The 21,896-nt window shown below is 40.6% G+C and overlaps 1 protein-coding gene across 3 annotated transcripts in view; it reads right to left on the bottom strand.

The window, feature by feature from the left end:
- Window positions 1-21,372, bottom strand: part of MEGF10 (multiple EGF like domains 10) — a 100,047-nt gene extending 78,675 nt beyond the window's left edge. The window contains exon 1 of one of the 3 annotated variants that reach the window (XM_031609150.2): window positions 20,821-21,372. In XM_031609150.2, the coding sequence (XP_031465010.2) occupies window positions 20,821-20,974 (154 nt within the window). In that variant the 5' untranslated portion in view covers window positions 20,975-21,372. Of the gene's footprint in view, window positions 1-10,659; window positions 11,070-15,351; window positions 15,733-20,820 lie in introns of those variants that run through there. The other 2 variants (XM_090131122.1, XM_090131121.1) reach the window with 2 other exon arrangements.
- Window positions 21,373-21,896: the final 524 nt, after the last annotated feature.

Below are 21,896 nucleotides of genomic sequence, written 5' to 3'. Positions count from 1 at the left end.
AGCATTATCACATAAACCCCAGACGTCTGGGAAAACTTAAAAAAAAAAAAACAAAAACAAAAACACAACAATCACACCATCTCACCACAAGTGACTGTCTCTTCTTGAATGCTCAAAATATGTCACTCCAAAGACATCATTGCTACTTAGGTGAGCACAGAAGAGACCAAACTACCATTCGTCTTCAAAGCTAAGATTTTTCTTGACAGAACATGTGAAATTTGGACAGTTTGCTAAATGATAACTCAAGAATGACCTAAACTGAATGGCTCTTTCAAAACCTGACCATCAGAGATGACAAGGCCCTTTCTTGGTGCAGGTTAAACAAGATAACCCTCCTGTGTTTCTTTAGGATGTTAATGCACAGACAAATGTATTCTGACAGGCCACTTCAACAATACCCTAACTAACAACTTGCTTACTGAATGTGCTAAGTATATAAGTAGCCATAAAATGCAGTAATCCAATCACTAAGCTCACTCCACAAGAGAAGATATTCATTTTCTGATTTCACATCCTAGTACACCAAAGCAACAGTCCCTCCAGGTTTCAAATTCACACTCATTTATTCTTCTGCAAGCTCTTTCACAACAGCAGTCCCTCAGGATGGCAGTCATTTATGCCAATTGCCTACAAGGCAATTAGTAATATCCCATAATACTCTATCAATGAAGAAAAGGGTTTCCATAAGACATTTAAGGACAGCTATACCTCCAACAGAGACTCAAACCTCAGTTAGTTCATTTAAAAAAAAATGAAAACTTTGAAGAGTCCAAAGCTTTTCTAAGACAGACTATGAGCAGCTAAATGAAAAAATGACTTCAGACTGATATCTGACAAATAAACAAATAAAAGGCTGAATATGCTGGAACAGGTCTTTTTTAGAAGCATTTTGCTTCTTTTTTCAAGGGCTATACTATGGAGGAAAAAAAAAATCAATGAATTTTTTTTTTTCCTTTTTTTTTTCCTGTTTCTTTTTAATTATCAGTTGCTTCTAAGAAAAAAAGGAACTTATGTAATTGTAATGTTTGTCTGTATGAATTGGCTTAGTGGCTCAAAAATTCCAAATCTATTGCTTATTTAAACTGAAATTAACGGAGACCAAGTTCCAGATTATACATTGACAACCTACAGATCTAAAAGGAGCCAGGCATTATTTATCTGTAAGTTGTGGAAATGTCTGTTTTGGAATCTATGGTGTCAGGATACTTTAACTAGTGATATAATTTCATAGGCTGCATCGCTTCACTATTCATTCTTTAAAGAAAAAAAAAAGTGGAATAATAAGATCTTAAATAACAGAAGGCATCTGTTAAATTGCATTTTGGAATAGGCACTTTCTACGTAAGCATGAAAACTTTCAAGTGAAGGGCTGGAGTGGCTGGCCATTATCATACTACATATTGTTCCAGAATTGTCTAACAAACTATCAGTGGCTCTACGTCCGGATGGAGGCCATTTATAATTGGCATCCACCAGGAACTTGTCTTGGGATTGGTACTCTTTAATATTTTTATCAACAACCTGGATGACTGGGTTGAGTGTGCTCTTGGCAAGTTGGCACCAAGCTGAGAGGTACAGCTGATAGAACACAATGAAGGGATCCAGGGGATACGCACAAGCTTGTGAAGTGGGCCCATGAGAGCCTAATGAGATTCAACAAGGACAAATGCCAGGGCTGCACTTAGGTCAGGGCAATCTCAGATATGAGTACAGACTGTGAAAAGAACACATAAGGAGTGGAGTAGGATGAGAGGGTTCTGGTGGATGAAAAGCTGGACATGAGCCAGCAGTATGCGCTTGCAGCTCAGAAGGCCAACAGTATTCTGAGTTGGAACAAAAGAGGAGCGTCAGCAGGGAGAGAGAGGGGATTGTCTCCCTCTACTCTGCCCTTGTGAGGCCCATCTGCAGTACTGAGTCCAGCTCTGGAGCCCCCAGTACAGGAAAGATGTGGAACTGTTGGAGTGGGTCCAGAGGAGGCCATTAAGATTATCAGAAATGTTGAGGGAGCTGAGCTTGTTCAGTCTAGAGAAGAGAAGGTTCTGGGGAGACCTCATTGCTCATGAACAGGAAGGAAAGATTTTTTTTCTCTGACAGAGACAGGATAAGGGGGGATTGGTTTTAAACAAAAAGAGAGGAGATTTAGATCAGGTGTTAGGAGGAACTTCTTTACTCAGAGGGCAGTGAGGCCCTGGCACAGCTGCCCAGAGAAGCTGCGATGCCCCATTCCTGGAGGCACTAAAGGCCAGGTTGCATGGGGCCCTGGGCAGCTGAGCTGGGGGGGGCAGCCCTGCCTATGGCATGGTGTTGGGGCTTGGTGGGCTTTGAGGTCCCAAGCCATTCTATTATACCATGATACAGTGAAATTGTCGAACTGGAATTAAAAGGAACAAAAGAAGGTAATGTCACCAATTGGAAGAATCAGAAATTCTCAACTTTCGTCTCTATATTAGCTATGCTGCACAGTGTTGCAACAGAGTCCCAGACAACTGGAAACTCAAGCATTTCCTGCCCAGCTTCACCTGCTGTACAAACCCAAAATAGAGCTATTCCATCACTATCATGAACTGCATTTTATAGGACTCGGTACTTTCCTGCATGTCACCCATCAGTATCCTTTTCAAGACATATTCTTACTGTAGAAGATCAAAGTAAAGTTTCTGGATTCTTGGGGAAAAAAAAAAAAAAATGAGGCTCTCTTTGGACTATCAAATTCACTTACAGTTATGAAGCATTTTCACTATACAGTCAAAATGACCACAGGCACTAAACTGTCAAGGATGACATATCCATTTATCAATTTATCAATCCCCTTCTCCTCTCACATACCAGTGTTAAAAGCAGAGGAAAAGAAAGTTCAGTGGAAGTCAAGTTTGCGTGGGGCAAGGAGGCATGGAAAAGAACAAATGCCAGCATCCCAGATCCTTTGTAGATGGACTCATTATTATTCCTCTGGGGCAGGTTGCCAAACATCACAGGCATGGGGTCCTTTCACTGTATGTCACTTTGCACTAAACCAGAGTACTGTTGACATTAAAACATTTTACATTATTTTCAGGAAGATAACAAATACAGATCCTAAACATGCAAGGTCATGATCGTTAAGGTTACCTGTTATACATGTGTGAATGGCATATGGAGCACATCTGAAGATTATTCACACAGGAAACTGCACAGATGAACTGTTAACAAATAAATCTTTCAGCTAAAAATGCTGTCCAGCTCTTTTCCAACCAGATGAAAAAAATATGCAATAAAGACAGTTGTCTTTATTAAGGCTGTCTAGAATCCAAGACAAAGTATCTGAAAAGTACAACTTTAGAAGATGAACAGTGACTAGAACATAAATCCTGATATAAATTCTTTTACACAAGAAACATTAAGTGGACTATATGAAATGATGTCAAGAAGGTGTACTTCATTTCTGTTTCTATTCTGGGTATCACTGAAGAATGATTTATTGTTAACATTCAACTCTTATTAAAACAAAAAAAAAAAAGAAAAGAAACACAAGTTCCTCAAGATGTTTAATATTCTTTCATCCCAAGCCAAATAATGTAACAAGAGTAAGAGATGCTTAATGAAGTTACATGTGGGATGAGGAAGGACAAAGAAAAGGAAATTACTTCTGAGAATAATTTATACTTAACCAGATTGGTAAATAGATCACTGAAAAATGTTAACAGCCTGTGTCCATACTTGATAGTAGCATTATCTCAGGCTCAAAATTTTAGGCAATCACAGCCTAGGGCTTTTTAGCATGGCAGAACTCAGGATCAAGAGTAGTCCATGTGAAGTGAAGGGCATGCAAAAGCCTGGCTTTAGAAAGACCAACTTCAATTGCCATACCTTTCTGCTAAGTTTTGTGTGGATATTCAGACATTACTGTTTCTGTGCAAGCTATTGCAGCTGTGGTCTGCACAGAGGTTCACGATTGTCTTCCTTTTCCGTTCCCTCTCCACAGCTGCTGATGGTCCCAGGGCAGGCCAGCTGCTCCTGGGGAAAGCCACCAGCCACATATTGGAAGTAAACAGCAGCGGGACACAGGGGTGTGCAAGAGCCGGGATCTGGCTGGTTCCTTCCCCCCGGCTGGGACAAGGCCACCAACACAGGGAACCGTTGTGGTCTGGGGACAGGCAGCAGGCACAAGCCTGAAGGGCCAGCAGGCAAGGGGGTGTGCAGAGATGCACCAGTGGCTTTCGGTCTGTATGTAGATGGCACCTGTCAGCACTGGGCATCCTTCCCAGGATAGCTGTTGATGGATACTAGTAATGAAAGTAAATACTATACTTTTTACGTCAAGTGATACAGTCCCGGACTTGATCAAGAAACCATATCCAGACTTCTTCATTCCCTTTTCGTATTTTTAATCAAATAATGTAGTCCTTACTGGACCATTCATCTGTTTAATTGTACAGGTGAAGGCTAGAGAGCTAAGATGCAGATGTTTAGGGAAAATTATTTCTCAAGCTAGATGTCACTGGCATGTATGAAAGCTCTGTTTCAACAGAATAACTTGGTAAGAAATCTTTACTGAATGTTTAGCATAGTCCCCTAATAAGATAACATCACCAGATATCTGATATCTTTTTTTTTTTTTCCCCTAAGAATATTATATTCATGGATGCAACTGTGAAAACTTTGTGGTTGCTGACAAGTTGCCTGGGACAATCCTGTGGTTGCCTAAATACACCAATTCCCTGGTTCCACTTATGCGGAAATTCTCATTCATACTTTTACTCTCTCTTGACTGTAGCTTTTGTGAACTTTATTTTCCTATTATCTCAAGCACCAGCCTTTCAGACACTGTATCCAACATTTTGTTAGTGCATAAAGGAGTACAACCACAGGACCCAGACAATTCCTTTGGATTCCTATTCATTTAGGATCCATTTCAAATGTGTCTGCCTTCTATAAAAGTCTTTTGCTTTCTTGTTTCAGCTCTCTTCAAAGACCTCCTCTGTTTTTTTTCCTTCCCCAATTACATGCACGTTCTCTTTTTCCACATACGCTTCCACATACATTAGATTCTTCTCCTTCCCAGACACAGCCTCTGTCAACACGGACAAAAATCTTCAGTCTGCAGTTCCCCACACTTCAGACAGCCTTTTACTAGACTCTTTCTTTATGAACTTCACATGTAAAAACATACTCATCTTCTTGTTGCTAATAAGTTTTGTAATTTGTGAACAGATTTGCTGGTAACACTGCTTCAATATGTTTATCTTCAAAATGTCATTTTTATATAACATTCTACAGCAAATAAAATTGCTATTTCAGATAGCTTCTGTTTCATGATTTAGACTGAACATTTCATTCCTGCAAATTCTCAACAGAGCACTTTGGACAAACTACCACAGGACAGTTTTTAATTTTCAAAGGAAAAAAAAAACAAAAACAAAAACAAAACATTGCCATCTCATTTTAACAGTCTGTGTAGCACTGAAACATTTCAATGCATTATTTACTAGGTTTTGTCTTCCACTTTCAGCAATCCAGTTCAAAGAGCCTATGATTCACTGCATCAGACCTCCCCTCTCACAACAAAGCAAACCCAAAACACCGTGAGAGAAGAATGGGGAACCCAGAAGTGTCTTAGCTCACATTTCATTCATTCATTTCTTCTACCTTTTATTTTGGCTTTGCAATAGTTAGAATGGATATAGCTTTCCTCCATTCTTTCCTCAAAGGGGAAAATTGAGGACTATAATGCAAACCAAAAGAGCCTAAATAATTCTATTTAACAAAGCCACAGTTAAAGGAGCAAATCATATTCTCTTGAAGTCAATGGCAATTCTGCCCTAAAGAGCTTTCAGTGACGCTACAGGATAACCTGCTGAGGCCATTTTACACAGAGAGGAACATGTTAAGATCAACCATGGGAGCTCTTTTGGAGTTGCTACTAGTTAGAATAATTGGACTGAATCTATAGACCAACATATGCAAGACAAGACCCACTTTCCCAACTAGTCATTTCATTTCTTGCTTGTTCTCCTCCACTATAGCTAAAATACTAGATATGAAGTCCCTAATGAGATGCTGTCAAGTGATCACATTATGTCTGTTTATAGTGATGGTTGCTCTACTTCATTGCCTCTGCTCCAGGAGAGCCTGGGTATGACTTAACTTTACTCTGTGTACCCTTGATAAAGTCTATGAGCATCTGCAGGTATGAAAACAGTGCTTGTATCTGTGAGCCTTCTATTTAAATAATCTTGGTCCTTTTCTTACTAGCTTATTTGATTTCCACTGCTCCCTGACATTACAGGGTGACAACCTGGATTGGTGTCCCATCTGTGTCCTGTTATATCTGCAGACATATAAGCAAGCAGTTATGGAACAGCTGGACATTCAAGATACCTAAACTCAATACTTCATTTTTAAAACAAACAAATAAAAAAGCATTGCAAACTTAAAAAAACATGTTTGCAGTTACATAGTTTTAGTGCTTAGTCTCCCAGTTTGTCAAAAGAGAAGAAAAGATATTCCTGGAGAGAAATCCAGCTTGTCAGCTGCCTGAGGGCATAGGAGGGATCTCTCTTCTGTAAGTTTGAGTGTGTGCACACATATATGCACACTGGTGCCTATGTATACACAGAAGTAAATGCACACAGACTTGCATAGATTCACTATACTTCTAGCTACATAACCAAAGCTGGAAAGCAAGGTGCTGTTTATTAAAGAATAAATCCCACCTTGAAGAAATAAAACTGCTACCAACACTAGTGATTGGTAACAACAAAACATGTTCTTTCATTGAATGACAAAGTAAACAGCTGTGCACTTTATGCATTAAAACACTTTGATAATGAGTATTTCTTATCAAACTCTCCAGTAGCGATTTATATCAATTTCAGTTTTCTCTCACCTCAATTTTGAAAACATCCCAAATCATTAAATTTTTAAATTCATTTATTTTAATGATGAACCAGACTCTTCTTCAAAAAGAATGCCTGGTTCATCACTAAAATAAACTAATAAAGGCAACTGCCTTAGACACTCTAACAATCAAAGAAAGACTTTTTAAATTTTAATTAATTTTTTTTTCAAGATAATTTTTCATATTAAAATATGTTAATTTACTTTGATTCCAGGTTATCTGAAACCTTCCTAAAAATGTCTGCTGCTAATTCCAGCCAAAAGCAGTGTAATTTGAAGCTAGAAGAATCAAGACTGCATTTTTATTAACTTGAGCACAAGCTCCTAAATCTCTCAGATTGTTATCCTTTAGGACACATGTTGCATTCTTTAAATCTGTACCTCTTTACAGTATGAGTTTCAAAAGACAACAGTCGCATGAGCACATATTTGTCATTACAAAAATGGTCTGTTGATAGCATTCTCTGATACAGCACCTTTAGTGACAAGGCATCCTATTCAGAGATCTAATTTTTGCAGACATTTGTATGCCAAATTCAGAAAACCTCTATGGTGGTGGGTTTAATGAGGTACTTTGTTATTCTCTGTAATAAAAAATTAAAAGAGAGATAGAATTCTTCAGCTTAATTGCCACATCTGTTATTAGGCACTTTACTGTGATTGACTAGAGCGTATGTGTCAGAGATTATGCCAGAAAACAAGCAAACTTTGTAAGTAGAGTTATAAGTTATAGCCCAAGTGGTGTTAGCAGCATCTCTGTTACATCTTCTGCTGCTGCTCAGTTAAAATTACAGGAACATTGGCTTTGGTTCAGACATTCCTCAGAAAAAAAAAAAGAGAGAGTTGAGCTTTTTTTTTTTTTTTTTTTTTTTTTTTTCTTTTTTAATGGAAATACAATGCATTCACAATGGTCAGAAAGATGTGTGATGGTCACCTGAGTGCAGGAATATGTCACCTCTCATTAATTAATGAGATAGAAACAATCCATAGAACCAGACAGATCAAAATTTCACATTCAGTAGTATATATGCTTTTAAATTTGCTAACAGATGAGCAGTCAGCTGAGAGAGCAGTAAAAAACAGTGCAGAATTTGCAGAGGGACTGGACAGTCAGCTACAGTCAGGGAGCTTCTGGGTAGAACAGTGATGACATGGACACTCTCCTTCGATCAGTGTAAAAATTAGGGATAAAACCCAAACTAAGTCATGAAACTGTTTCCCTCTGAGATCCTGGTCAGCCCAACAGCTCAAAGCTTAGCCAAGTGCTTGTACAGGAGTAGCAAACCAGCCTGCAACTTCACAGGTGGGGAAAACCAAAGCCAATGTAAGTGCAAGCAATGAGAGGAGACACCCCAGTGCTAGGAGGAAGCCCATGGAAGTACACTGCATGATGCTGACAGCTAACTTCTGATGCCTGAAGACTCAGATTCGTGGTAATTACACCTGGTGAAAAATCCATATGCAGTTGGAGCATGACCACTATTGCACTGTTTTTACTACAAGCTGAACTCCTATTGGATCTAAAATCCATGTGGTTTGAATCTAACGGTCCTGATATAGTAGCAAAATGACTCTGAGCTTACTAAGGCATTCTCCCTCAACTAACTACTCTTTTTCAACTTCACCCTTTTACTAAGTGCACAGAAATAAATGTTGCTATTGTTAGCAAGGAAGATGGACAGTCCACCTGTCAAATTGCTTGAAATTACTTCCTTGATTCCCTTTCATACAGAAAGGAGCAAAGAATTATTTTACCTTTCTTACTGATTTTTCTTTGCCATTCTAGAAACTGAGAAGAAAGGTAGGAACACATGGAAGTGCAATGAAAACTCTACTGATATCCACTGCATCCAGTCCTCAAAAGCAGAAGGATGCCCTTGTGTTGAAAGCTAAAGCAAAGCTGTCTACCATGAGCTAAGGCAAAAGATAGGCACTTAGTTCAAACCAATCTATCAGCTGCCTTATGAACTAACCCATGAATAAATCTTTCTTCCCTCTGGAGAGCAGACTGAGATACTCAGATTCACTCCCTCCAGGAGTGACTAGTTTTTGGAAAGAGTATTCCCTGCCCTGTGAAATGAGCCAGGGCAGATGTTCTCTCACTATCTGAAGATCTTTGTTGTGCTCTCAAAAACCCAAGGCTGCTCCAGATTATAAGATGTTCTAGCAAGTTCCTGAGTCGTTTCCTGCCTTGGCGGTCTCTTTCATCTTATGTGACTCTTGCAAATAGCGCTGAATAGAAGTGCTATCTCCCTTAACTTCTTTAATTTATCAAAAGATAGGATTTCCTTTACTTGAGCACACTTACTTCTAGGAATATGTCAGTAAATTATCCCACATACCATAATTTTTTCAGCACAACTCTCTCCAAGAGCTAAAACATTTTTTTCCAATACCACAAGGCTTTTTGTTCATAAGGCTACTATCGAGAGCCACAGTGTATATGTAAAGCATTTAGACTCCTTTGTATTTAATTTCATAAGACAAATCAACAGCAGAGTGGAAAATAGAAGGGGATCCTAATCCACGTTGTCAGTGTACCCTTCGGTTTTAGTGCTTCCAGTTCACTATTTTGCCACACTGTGCTTACCTTAGCTGTAGTATCTTTGTTATAATCATAAAAAGCAGATTTGGGGGTCTTACACTTTCACAAAGTAATTCCCATATGGAGTCTCATGCCAGTTTGGTTTTTTTTTTAAATAAATTTGTGTCATGTCAGTAGAAGCAGATAATGCCTTCTTATCTGTCTGTTTTTTCACTTATTTTTCCCATTGACATTCCTTCTGTAAACTATCATGAAGAAAAACACACATACATGCCTAAGAAAAAAAGCTTCATGTACTAAAACTTAGGTATTTCTCTGGAGATAAGCAAACAGAAAAGCAAGTAATTTTTGGAAGTCTCGTAAGAGACTATCACAGGAGAGGAAGAGGAAGCCTCAAGTACATCTTAAGATGCAGCCTCCAGAGATACTTCTGAATGCCACTAAACATTTTTGGCATGACTGCAGTGGACTTCTACTTCATTCCAAAAAAATTTTTACCAAATAATAAGAGGCAGAAAGCTATCAATTACATCTTCTACCTTGCCAGACGAGAAAGAGCATTTCCTCTCTGAAACCCATACTACTTTAGCAAACCAAACCAAACAAAAATTTATTTGCAGAAGTTGATTCACTGTCAAAATACAAGTCAATTTATAAAAAGGGTGGGGTTTGCATAGAAAGCTTGACAATCTCCAAAGAAAAAAAATATATTTTTTACTATATCTTAGTGATAACAAGGACACCAAATTGGGGTGTTTATTGAAATCACTGCATCTTTTGATGTTCACTTACTGCCTAGGATGCAATCACTGCATCCTTTGAGGTTCAACTCCTGGCTGTTGTTACACATACATAATGCAAATAGATGTAAATTAACATCAAGAAAGAAAGAATGGAGCACATCTTAAAAGTGCATTAAAGTTGCAGAACAGTATCTTTTCAGACATGTAACCAAGTCTCCTGGCTCTCTGAAGTGGGTTACAGAGATGGAAAATTCTACAGACAGCAAGAGGAGTACTTACAGTGAAGAACTATGACTCTTGCTATGATTTTGGTTCGCTTTCTAACACTTACTGAACCAATCTTTTTACTCAGTTATTTAAAGTGCATTTTTTGTGAGTTCACAGTTTAGGTAGCTTGCCCAGAACAAGTGAAATGCACTTCTATTCACAGCTGTCTTATGTCTTAAAGTGGTGAAGCTCCACAGCATACCTGTAGAGGAACATTTACAGTACCTAGTGCTCTAGATCCAAAGTGACTCTGAAGCACAGGGGGCATTAATGATGCTATGCGTTCTCAGTAGAGTTCACCACTGACTTGTCAATTCGTCTTTTCCCTAAAAGAAAAATTAATAATCTGTTAAGAGACTAGTTGTTTTGGGTGTAGAGGCAGTGCTGGACCTCCATATGCTCACACACCCAACAGTGCATTACCCGAGCAACGCAGGAAGATGTGTTTGCACACCTCACCTCAGCTACCCCTGCCTACACTGATTTCACTTGAGTGATGACTTTATCCACTGCAAGTGGGAACTTCAGGCCCCCAGCCTCTGCTCTCAGGCCTTTTATTTGAGAAGAAGGGAAAACAAAATTTAAAACACATATGTTATATTAGATAGCATAATTTTTCATGACATCTACTCCTCAGTTTAAAATACGCACTTCAGACTCTCTGGCAGACACCCTTCAGTAACAGTTGTTATTTACAATATCAGTCTGGAGGAAAAAGAAAAAAAAAAAAAAGAAAAAGATTAAAAGATCGAGTTACTCTTCACTTCCAAACAAGCCTGGCCACAGCTGTACACCAGCTTCTGAGCAACTGCTCTGCAAGCAGACAACAGGGCTTCTGTCTCCCCGCAGGGTTTGCTCGGGTCACCCACCCTCACGCAGCATGGGCCTGGGCAGTGCCATGGCACTGCAGGAAGGACCATGGGTGAAAGGGAGCTCTGGACTCTGGGGAGCAGTGTACCAACAGCCCCCGGTGCTGCCCATGGCAAGGACGTAGGGGCAGAGGGGACTGAATTGATTTTTCTCAGATTTCTCTTGATGGCAATGAGGGAGGGCTGCCACTGGTGCCAGGCCCAGTGCAAGCAAGGCCCTGCAGGCTGGGTGTCACTGATCGGTGCAGCGCCTGTGCAGACTATCCACTCCCAGCTCAGTGGAGAACTCTGTACAGGCTGAGCAGGCCAAGGGGGTTGGATTTTGGCTTCTAGTTCTGCTCATAAACACAGCACTGGGAAACTGTAGAGTCTTCAGTGCTTTTTCTTTCCTTCAGTCCATGCCAGGAGGCAAGCCCAGGCACAAAGCAGCAGCAGCACCAATCCACAGGTGCCAAGGGCTTCATTGTGGCAGAAGAAACTACTTCTTAATTGGTGCTTGGAACAATCATTTCACCAACTGGAATCCACTATGACGACAATGATCATCACAACCAAATATATCATAATAATACGTTATCTCTGAAGAGACTGATAATGCCCTCTTATCTGTTTGCTTTGTCATTTCTTTATTTTTCTCACTGGTGATCTTATTTTGCACTATAATGAGGAAAACTACACATATATGCCTAAGAGAATAGCTTGATGTACTAGAAGTTTGGTTTATTTACATATCATATATATTATTTTATATTAAGAACAAATTTGTATTTTATATATTTTATGTAATTTTATATATTTTATATATATATATATATATAAATGAAACAATAGTCACCAAGTACAGTAATTTACAGACTTCCAATGCAACAGAAAATACCACAAGGATGAGTAGAACCCGACAGCACTGGGCAGAATCATGGCAGTTTATGCTGTGAGAGACAGAGATACTGTATGTGACAGGCAAGAATCATACAGCCCCACTTTAACATTATGCCATAGTCATTTTAAAATACATACTCAAATGTCTTTGTCTTATGTGGCCTCGGAAATAAACATGGTATAGGTTGACGTGATCTAAACATGAAAACATACTTTGGACATGAGTTCATTTGTACAAATCCAAATGTTAGTATTTGGAAACAATTTTCTCTCACTGAGAATAAAGGCCATGTGAGAAAACAGATTTCACTCTCAAAGAGGCTGCATGCTTTGCCGTCCTTTTTATAAAGGACAATTTCCTGTTTCATGTGATGTGCACTCATAAGACATTAGCAGTGACGTTATAATTGAAGAGACTTTTATGCACAAAAAAAGTAATTATATGGATAATTAAAATGCACTGCAATAAAATAGCTGTGGCCTACATCCTCTAGTGGCAGCACAGACAGACATCACAAGCATCACTTCCATAGTGCTTCCAGGAGAGAAGGAAGGCCTGGCTCCTACGCAGGCTGGCATATTCCTAAAAAGCTTTTAAAAAAATTGTGAAGCACTGATCTTTTTTCTTGAGGACTGTTTGACATATATGTATCCCGTCTAGCGCAGCCTTACTCTCAAAAAACATTTATTCACTTGACTCACTCAGAGATCACTCACTCCAGAAGGCATCTATTATCAAAGAGAAGAACATCTTAAACCAGCAACCTGGACTTTCTTGAACACAGCTGGGCTGTATCATCACTATATTTTTTTTTTCTATTAAAAAGATTTACTAGAATGTATAATGTAAACATTGAAGGAAGAAGCTGATTAGGAGTCTAAGTATGCCAACTTTGCTCCCTCAAACAAACATGTCCTGGTATTTCACTAGGAGCAATGAGACTCTTCAGTATCTTTCATGCACACTAAAGTTTAAAGAAAGAAGCAGCAACCACTAGAAAACATCCAAGCAACAGGTCAAAATTAGCTAGGATTTTTACTGACATACAAAATTCAGAGTAAATCATTAAGCTCTCTAATTTTGATTTTCAATCACAAGCAGCTTGGGGAAAAAATAATCTGTAAGCAAAAGTGCTGACTCCATACAGATCCTGCAAGAAATCCTGACAGTCATTGGTATGGAGTGCACAGGGTGAGTGGGGTGAGCGCACACTGGATGGACATTCATTGGTATAAGTGCAAGCAACAAAATCATCATTTCCCCAGGCACTTATTCATTAAAATACACCTATAAATACATCATGCTTTTTGATTTATCATTTGTACATCAAACACAAAATACAGCCTAAACGTCTTCAGTTTACTTCTGCTGACACAAAACTCTTAATACAGGTGTAAGTAATTTTGCCAATAGCCTCTCCCAATTGAACAGACAAAAAATCCTCTATAGAAAAACCTAATGACAGACCACTAAATAAATAAGATGTATTATTTAATGCAACTCTGTTACAAAGTTGCAAAAAATGCTTTCTGTTTCTCTTAGCACTTCAAAAGCTTTTATGAAGTAAAATATTCACTAGGAAAGTGGAAACAAAGTAGAAATGATGTGTCAGTCCAAGCAAAACAAAACAGCAGAACACAGAATTCCTTTGTATTCTGAATTTCTGTATTCCAAAATTTTATTAGTCATAAATGAGAAACACATATTTGAAAGTTTCAGGAAATTAAAGATATTGAACTTATAGTGCTTTGGTTTTATACGAGCATCAACACACCAACAAACAGCCAGAGACCACTCTATAAATCACATTTCCCTCAAGATGAATGCCTAAGAGCAAGCGTCAAAGACCAGTTTATTAATAGAGTTCTCAATCAGAACTCAAAACAAAATGGTAACATATGGTAATACATAGGGAATGAGGCAAAAGTACCTCTCAAGGCATCATCCCAGCCACTCTGGCTGGCATCAGGTGCTATGTTCTCCAGTGTGCTGGAGAAGACAATCCAGCCCTCAGGGCTCCACAGACAGAACAGTTGTTTTTAAACAAATACATTTCTAATTGAACAGCTTTCACTCCAGCTGCTGTATCCTATTTTTTAAGTAGATTTACAATGGCTGAGGCAAGTACGCTGCCTCTGGGGCCAAGACTGTTGCAGCTCACAAGTTGTCAAGGGCATTTCTTCATTTATCAACTATTCTGATTCTTGCCACTGGTCTTGAACACTTTCAAGACGATTTTTAAGTCACCAGACAAATGCTTCCCATAAACACACATGAGCATTATTTATGCATAACATCTAGCAACCACAACATGTATGTGTTGACACAGACTGGAGCAGTACAAAATTTTGCAAACACTTCAGAGGAAACTGAAACTCAATTATGCATGCTTAAAAGCACACTGTAGTAAGCAACCTTGTAGCACAGAGCAAAGGAGCTGAAAGATCTGTTTGAGCTCTTGATTTTCTCTGATTCCCACCATGTTTGTTCTCAGTTCTACACCACTTTTTTTTTTTTTTTTTTTTTTTTTGCTGATTCCTGACAGCAACTTAAAACAAACAAACAAACAAACAAACAAAAACAATACACAAACCAGTTATGTCATTTTGTAGTACTGAACCAGACTTTGGCACACACACACGTACACACACACATACATGTCTTTTTCTTCTTTTTTAACATGCAACTGCTTCCACTATATTCACATTCTCAGGGCTACCAAGCTTAGTTTGACTATTGGCTTTGGGAGGATCTGATGCCAGCCAGCCATGCATAATGGCCTCTTTGTCTAGCTGTCACATGAACAGTGTTGTGTTACAATTATTGTCACTCCCAGCTAAAACTGCAAGGCATGCTTTCACACAAAACGTTCACTTTGGGTCTCTTTTTGGCAGAGCCTCGTGATGAAGACTCTTTCACTCCTGCAGTTAATCAGTTTAGCAATTCTGAAACTTTAAAAATAAGGATTCAAAAGCTCTCATCCAAATCAACTAAAACTTCTACACATAAAGAAAGGGGCAAGTAACAAAAAACAACCATGACCTAAATCATTATGCATGAACCAAAACCAGACTCAAGCAGTCAGTAAAAAACAGACTATCATGATGCAAAAGGTTCTGAATGAGGCCAACAAAGTGAAAACATAGAAATAAGTTTAATTTAGTTCACCTTTGCGGTATGTGAACTCACAGTATACCACCATGGTAGTGGGATCCCCCTGAAATCCAGCTTAGGAGACGAGCACAGAGTCACAGCTGCAAATTCCTTCCCTTTGTTCCATCAGCTAACAACCTCATTGTTCCTGGCTGCGTCTGTGACACAAAGCAGATGCACCCTGCAGTCCTGATCTTTAGATATGAATTACGAACACGTCTCAACTGTACATCACAACAAGACTGCAGCATATGCCTCCCTCAAGCGCATGCTGTCTCCCCGTGTGAAGCCCCAGCATACAGGCTGAGCCAGGACTGAGAAGCTCTCAGGTAGCTCCCACCCCAGGGCTAGCACTGCAGCAGTGTACAGCCAGTGAACAGTATCACACTGCATAGACTGCAAACTATGGATAAGGATCTCATCACAAGTTTACCTAAGCCCTTTTGTTAGATGACTGTTTTGTCTGAAATAACTGCCAGAGACAGAGAAAACTCCAACTCAAAGCTATCTCCATTTTGAATATTTTTCTCCTGTACCTTCGAAAAATGCCCACAAAAAAAAATTATGTCAAAATAATGCTATAAAATAAATCCGAGTAACTTAGGTGATAGTGTTACTACATGTTAAATAAAACCTCCAGATTCCCTGCAAAATAGATAAGGAAGATTACACTTCAAAAGATGCCGTGAACATGCCGAACTCATTGAGCTGTACACAGATGTTTTTGTTTTCATTAATGCAAAATCTTCTCACAGGGCTAACAGCAAAATATTATGAACTACATCCTTCTTTCTTTGAAGAATCCTGTGCTGCACATATTTGTTTCATACTGTTACAGAATATAGTACTACTCACTTTGAAGAGGGCTTATGGAATCTACCCCTGAAGGAGATAAGCAGAGCACAGCAATAACTCATAGCTTAATGCTTTCAGTGTATGCAAAACTTTAAAAAGCAATGGCTTTTTTCCAAAAGATGTGGGCACATGCATGGACCAACAAACTACCAGCTTGCTTACTGTTTCCTATCCAGTTCATTTTTTTTCCTTTGCAGTAGTTTAAAGCAACATAACTGCTGCTAACTCTGGGTTTCATATTCCATCCTGCTATTGCTCATAGATGTGTCAGTCATACTAAACCCAACTTATCACTCTCTTGTTTGTGTTTCTTCCTTCAGATGCCTTGAGCAGGCCTCCCAACTCTTAACGTTCTCCCTTACTGTTTCAAGCATAACCTCCCAGAACAGCAGTGCCTTTGATAGACACCAGTATGTCCGGTCCAGATCCCACAATCACAGGCCTAAACACCTTCACCTGCACCACAAATCTCTGCTGGTCTTCTCCAGATCAGGCTGACAACATCTTCTGCATCTCTGTAAGGTCATGATTCCTGAGCCACTATACAGTCTCCAGCTATTTTACTTACTGCCCCCAATAACTGGTGAATCATCTTTGACATAAGTAATTCACGAAATAATCTGATGCTCAGAACTTAAATTTTCTGGATGATTCCTGCAAATGTCCAAATTACAGTTTTCTATCTACACAAAAAAATCTCATATATTCTGACATCCACCTGACCACTGTAGCCTTTTCTTGGTGTATCAGAAATCTGACCATTACTTTTTCATACTACTTCAGAAACCTTCTATAATGAATGTCTCCCTATTTCCACTTAGGAAAATATTGTACAGCTCACTGAAATAAATGCTTTCTCAATCGCTTCTTGTTCTTAAGACTCATGCCTCTCATGGCTTCTTCCCATACCCATCAATTCTGGCACTACATAAAATGTTGACCCTTTCTTTGGCACGACAATGGAGCCCGCTAATGCGCTGTTTTTTCCAGATAAATAGTTTTGAGCTGTCTCCTGCTTGAAGACCTCCACTTAGAAGGAACTGCTACTTAAGAAAACTAGCTTTAATCCCTTTACACATTTTCTTTACTTTTGTGAATAATAATCTGACAGCTGTTTTCATGATTTCACTGTCCTTCCTTCATTTCTATTGACTTTTGTCTTAGATTTTAGACTATAAAAGGCAAGATCACTTTTGCTATTGTTTTTGTGTTGTTGTATAGTTCCTGCTACTAGAGCTATATAACCCATAGCTGTTAGCAGTGCTAGTATTTCTGCTTTAAATATAATTTTATATTAGGTCTACATATTCAAGTAACTTTTCAAGTGTTAGCTTGCATTTCTGTATCTTCAAAAATAATTTGCTAGCCATAGAAGCAGTGATCTTTTGCAGCAGCACATTCTCTGAGGTCATACAAGTCAATGTCAAATTTAAAATTACACTTTTTAGTTCCCAATCTATATTCTTCCATTGTCTTGTACATTAAAAGGGCTCAGAATTAGTACTTCACTGCTGACTATGGGGTAATTTCTCTGACAACCAGATACAAAACACAGATAAGACATTAAGAGCTGGCTGTCTATATTTTAATATAAACCTAATATGTACATCCAAAGGAATGAACCACAAATCCTTACAGAAGCAAAACATCAATTAAAGATCAGACAGCTTGAATGGGTTAATTAACAAGAATGCTGACACAATCAATAAAGCTATTCTAGTAAAGGCAATCTCTGCCCTCCCATTTTTCTGACAGATGGCTTTAGATCATGCATACCCTTTTCATAAGAAAACATTTGGAATAGCAAGATAGAGATTCTTGTAATAGATGAAAAAAATAATGCAGTAACACAGCTTCTATTTACTAGAATGCGGTGGCACGGGTATCATTCATCAAGCAAGGTGCTGCTTCATGGGAACAAGGGTGTGAGAACCTTGACTGTAATATCACTACTCCTCACCACCCCACACGTAAAGAGCAACTCAGATTGGATTTTTAATGTTCTGTACTAGATTCTGTTTTAAATAATAATTATTATTATACATTGGATTACATCCATGGCACAGTATTTTCCATGTAAGAATCAACCTACCCTAACCTTTACTAAAATTGTAGCACACAGATAAAATAATCTGTCCATTTCTTTCCTTCCTCAAATGCCACTTACTTTCCCTAATGAGAAGTAAAAGTGCTTAAACAAATAGGTATGTGGAGACATGGTGCAACTGCTGCCAAGTAATCTGAATATAAATTAAGGGACCTTCACCAGCTGCAGTAAACATACTCCAAACTCCATTAGATGTTAATCAAACTTAAGTACACTAATGTGTGGTTCCTGTGCTCTTTGCATAGCTGAGTTAACTGCTCTTACTGAAGTGCCTTTGCTTTCCTAGGTGCATCCTCCCACACAGTACAATTCACCCTTTTATGGAAAACATGGTTATGAAGGCTCCTGGTGGACTGCTCATCAGCCAAATTCCTCTGCTAGTCTGCAAGGCAGGAGGCTGCTCACTAAAAACTGAGACCCCTGGACACAAGAGGACACAGCCCAAACTCCCAGTTGCCTTTCAGGTACACATGTCAGCCGCATGCTGAAGTTACAGCAGCTAAGGGCAAAACTTAGGGGCATAGAGGGATAAAACATCACATCACTAGTGCAAAGGCAGCACGGCTTCAGTACAGTGGTGCTGCTTTTGGAGAGTCAAAACTGGTGAACACAGCGCTGTCCATGGAGAACAAGTGCAACTCTAGTAGATGACTTCCAAGGAAATTACACAGACGTAATCAACTTACTGCACACAGGTCATGAGCAGCAAGCTGCTGGATTATTTTATTTTATTTTTTTTTAAATGCAAGATAGAGATTTGAACTAGTGAGTAAGACATGGGAAACTTATTCCTAGCCCTGTGAACTGCTCATCTCCTACCAGGGATCTCTTTAAACACATAACACTACAGACTAACAAATACATCATCCAAAGAAGTCAAATGCAAAGTTGAGCAGCCTGCACAGCATTATTAACAATCAATATTAACATGATGCAACCGATCTACCTCCTGTGGGAGCGATCCGCATTTAGATTTGTTTGTGTGACAAGAACATATGGTGATTGCAATTGCATTTGCAAGAAAAATTAAATAGATTGTTCAAGATTAGGTTCTGTGTTCTGAAGCTGTGCAGGCACATGAGTTATATGAATAAACAAATTGAAACAAAGGCCTAAATTGTATTGTTTGTCCAGATTATTAAAAACTCCCCAACACACCTGCCGAGTTGGCATTTCTGACATGATATCAGTTCTTGTTTACCACTGCATTTCATCTGCAGGGCCGAAGAGTGGCAACAAATACAGATAATATGCACCCATCCAATCTGCCATTCTCCTAAGTTTTGACTCTGGCTTGGCCAGTTTCAGCCTGCTGCATATCAAGAAGGACACACAGAGATAATCATGTATGCCTTCCTCTGTTATTGTGCTATTGGGCACCAGTGCCATTTAGGGGTGTTGACGAGAAAACTGCAGCCTGAAGCCAGCTTTCAGTTTCAGTCTCCCATCAGACATGCTGCTCAGTCTGAGCATCCAAAACTCTCCAGCATCTCTTGCAGCTTATCTACTGGGAGATAAATGTCAGTCTCCAGACTTTTCTTTTTCCTTCTAGGTTTCTGGATAAAAACACTTTTCCTAAGTAGAATCATTATATTAATCTGCTTTCTAAACTGCTGCTGCCAAAGCTCAGTTACAAACCTGAGAAAGTACTGATCCCATCAGCACTAATAGCATATCCAAAACAGAGGCTTTAAATTCTGTGTAATCAGAAGCTGGTACCCAATAAAAACTTCAGAGCTCTAAATGATACTGGGATTACATGTCTGCTTTGACTAGAGGGAAAATACTCAGCAATCGGCTGCAGTATTTAAGCAATTCATAAGATTACAAATAAGGCTGCACTCCTGGCTCATTCTAGGAAAAGCAGCTGTTTTGGGGTGGGTATATTTTTTTCCTAATTAATTTGTGCCTATATTTCTAGTTTGAGTCTGTTTCTTAGCTGAAGCAAACAAACAGAAAATGGAAATATTTACACTGCTATGGACGCAGACAAAAGAAAATATGTAGAGAACATCACACAACAGAGTTTTTCTGGGCAGCTAGTGCTGAATGACATACGCTGGAACGAAGTCAAGCTGTTAAGCAGATGTGCACATTTCCATGTGCAGGTCATGCTTATTTACATACATAGACAAACACCTCTGTCTCTCAGTAGATGCCACAGTTCCAGTCCCTGTACAGGATTGTCAAAAACTTTCCACGAAAACTACGATGACCTTTAAAAACAAAACACCACCCTTTCGTTCACATAAAGTGTGTGCCCGAATTCTGAGAAGTGTGTTGTTCTTACTAATTCTCACCGCACCCTGAAGCGTCCGCACGGGAGAGAGACAGGACTCATCCCCAAGCCCCAGAACCCCTCCACGACCCAGCTCACCCCACAACCGCAGCGCACGGGGTGCTGCCTGCTCCCCGCGCACAGCCGTGGTACCGCGCACCGGAGGCACAGCGGGATGCGCCTCGGCCAGCGTAACGTCCGCCCCGCACCGCACCTGCGGGATGGCCGAGCCGCTGCTGCCTACCTGTCCGCGGGCGCCCTCCCCGTCCGAGCGGCCGCTGCGAACCGCCGCTCCACCGCCGGGTCCCCGCTGCCGCTGCGTCGGGCGAGGGGCGGTGTGTGCGGCGGGGCACAGCCCCTCCCTCCGTCTCTCTCTTTCTCACCCTCCCTCCCTCCATCCCGCCCCGCCGACGGCTCGGCCCGGTCCGCCCCCGACCCCTCCGCCCGCGCGGGGGGCAGCGTCCCGGCAGCGCCGAGAGGAAGGACGGAGACGGGCGGGTCCCCACGCTGCTCCCCGCGATAGCCCCCGTCTTGCCACTCTCAAGCGGAGTAAAACTCAGGGAGCTCAGAGGGTGAGAGCTTGCAGAGGATGAGTGCCCTCCAAGCGAGTGCTGGAGGGATTTAGCTTTCCCGGCTCCCTCGAAGGTCGCTCACGGGTCCCAAACGCAACAGGCAGACGCCCGTGCCCCTCGCTAGCACTGCTCGGCACTACGACTTTCTCACTCCTCTGTATATGGATGTGTGCTTGTTTTTCAAGTACTTTGGGTAACTCCTGCTTGGTGACTGAAGTTGCAGCTTGGAGAGATGGGAGGAAAATGTTTCGTGTAGCTGCGCTTGCAGCAAAGAGTCTCGGAAAGACTGACAAATGCAGTTCTCCCTTTCCTCCCCCCCCCCCCCCCCCCCTCCCCCTCCCCTCCCCAGCCTTCTCCTTGCGCGGCTTCTGTAGGACAAACAAACGCTGATATGCTTTCAACATTGAAAAGGAATCCTAAATAGCGAGGACAGCCGATAACCTGCCCAGTTAGCTGACGCACGAGGAAGCCCGCCCGGGATAAACAGTGAAGGCTATCACTGCCCGCGGCTGGGCGCGAGGCCGCGCAAGGAGCGGCGGGTTTGGGTGCAGCGGGCGCGGCTGCTGAGCTCCGGGCTGCGCGCATTTCCCGAAGAGCAGCGACCTCTGCGGGCTGCCGCGGGGCTCCGCTTTGCGCGCACCGGGACAGCCGGCACGGAGCGATCTGTGCGTATCCGCAGCTTGCAGGAGCGAAAATAAAATATCCATAACCCAGACGTTCGCCTCCCGTACATCTCTGTTCCCTCTAT

The sequence above is a fragment of the Phasianus colchicus genome, chromosome Z (assembly GCF_987193195.1).
Source record: "Phasianus colchicus chromosome Z, bPhaCol1.hap1.1, whole genome shotgun sequence".
Lineage (NCBI taxonomy): Eukaryota > Metazoa > Chordata > Aves > Galliformes > Phasianidae > Phasianus > Phasianus colchicus.
This window is presented reverse-complemented; position numbering and strand designations above follow the sequence as displayed.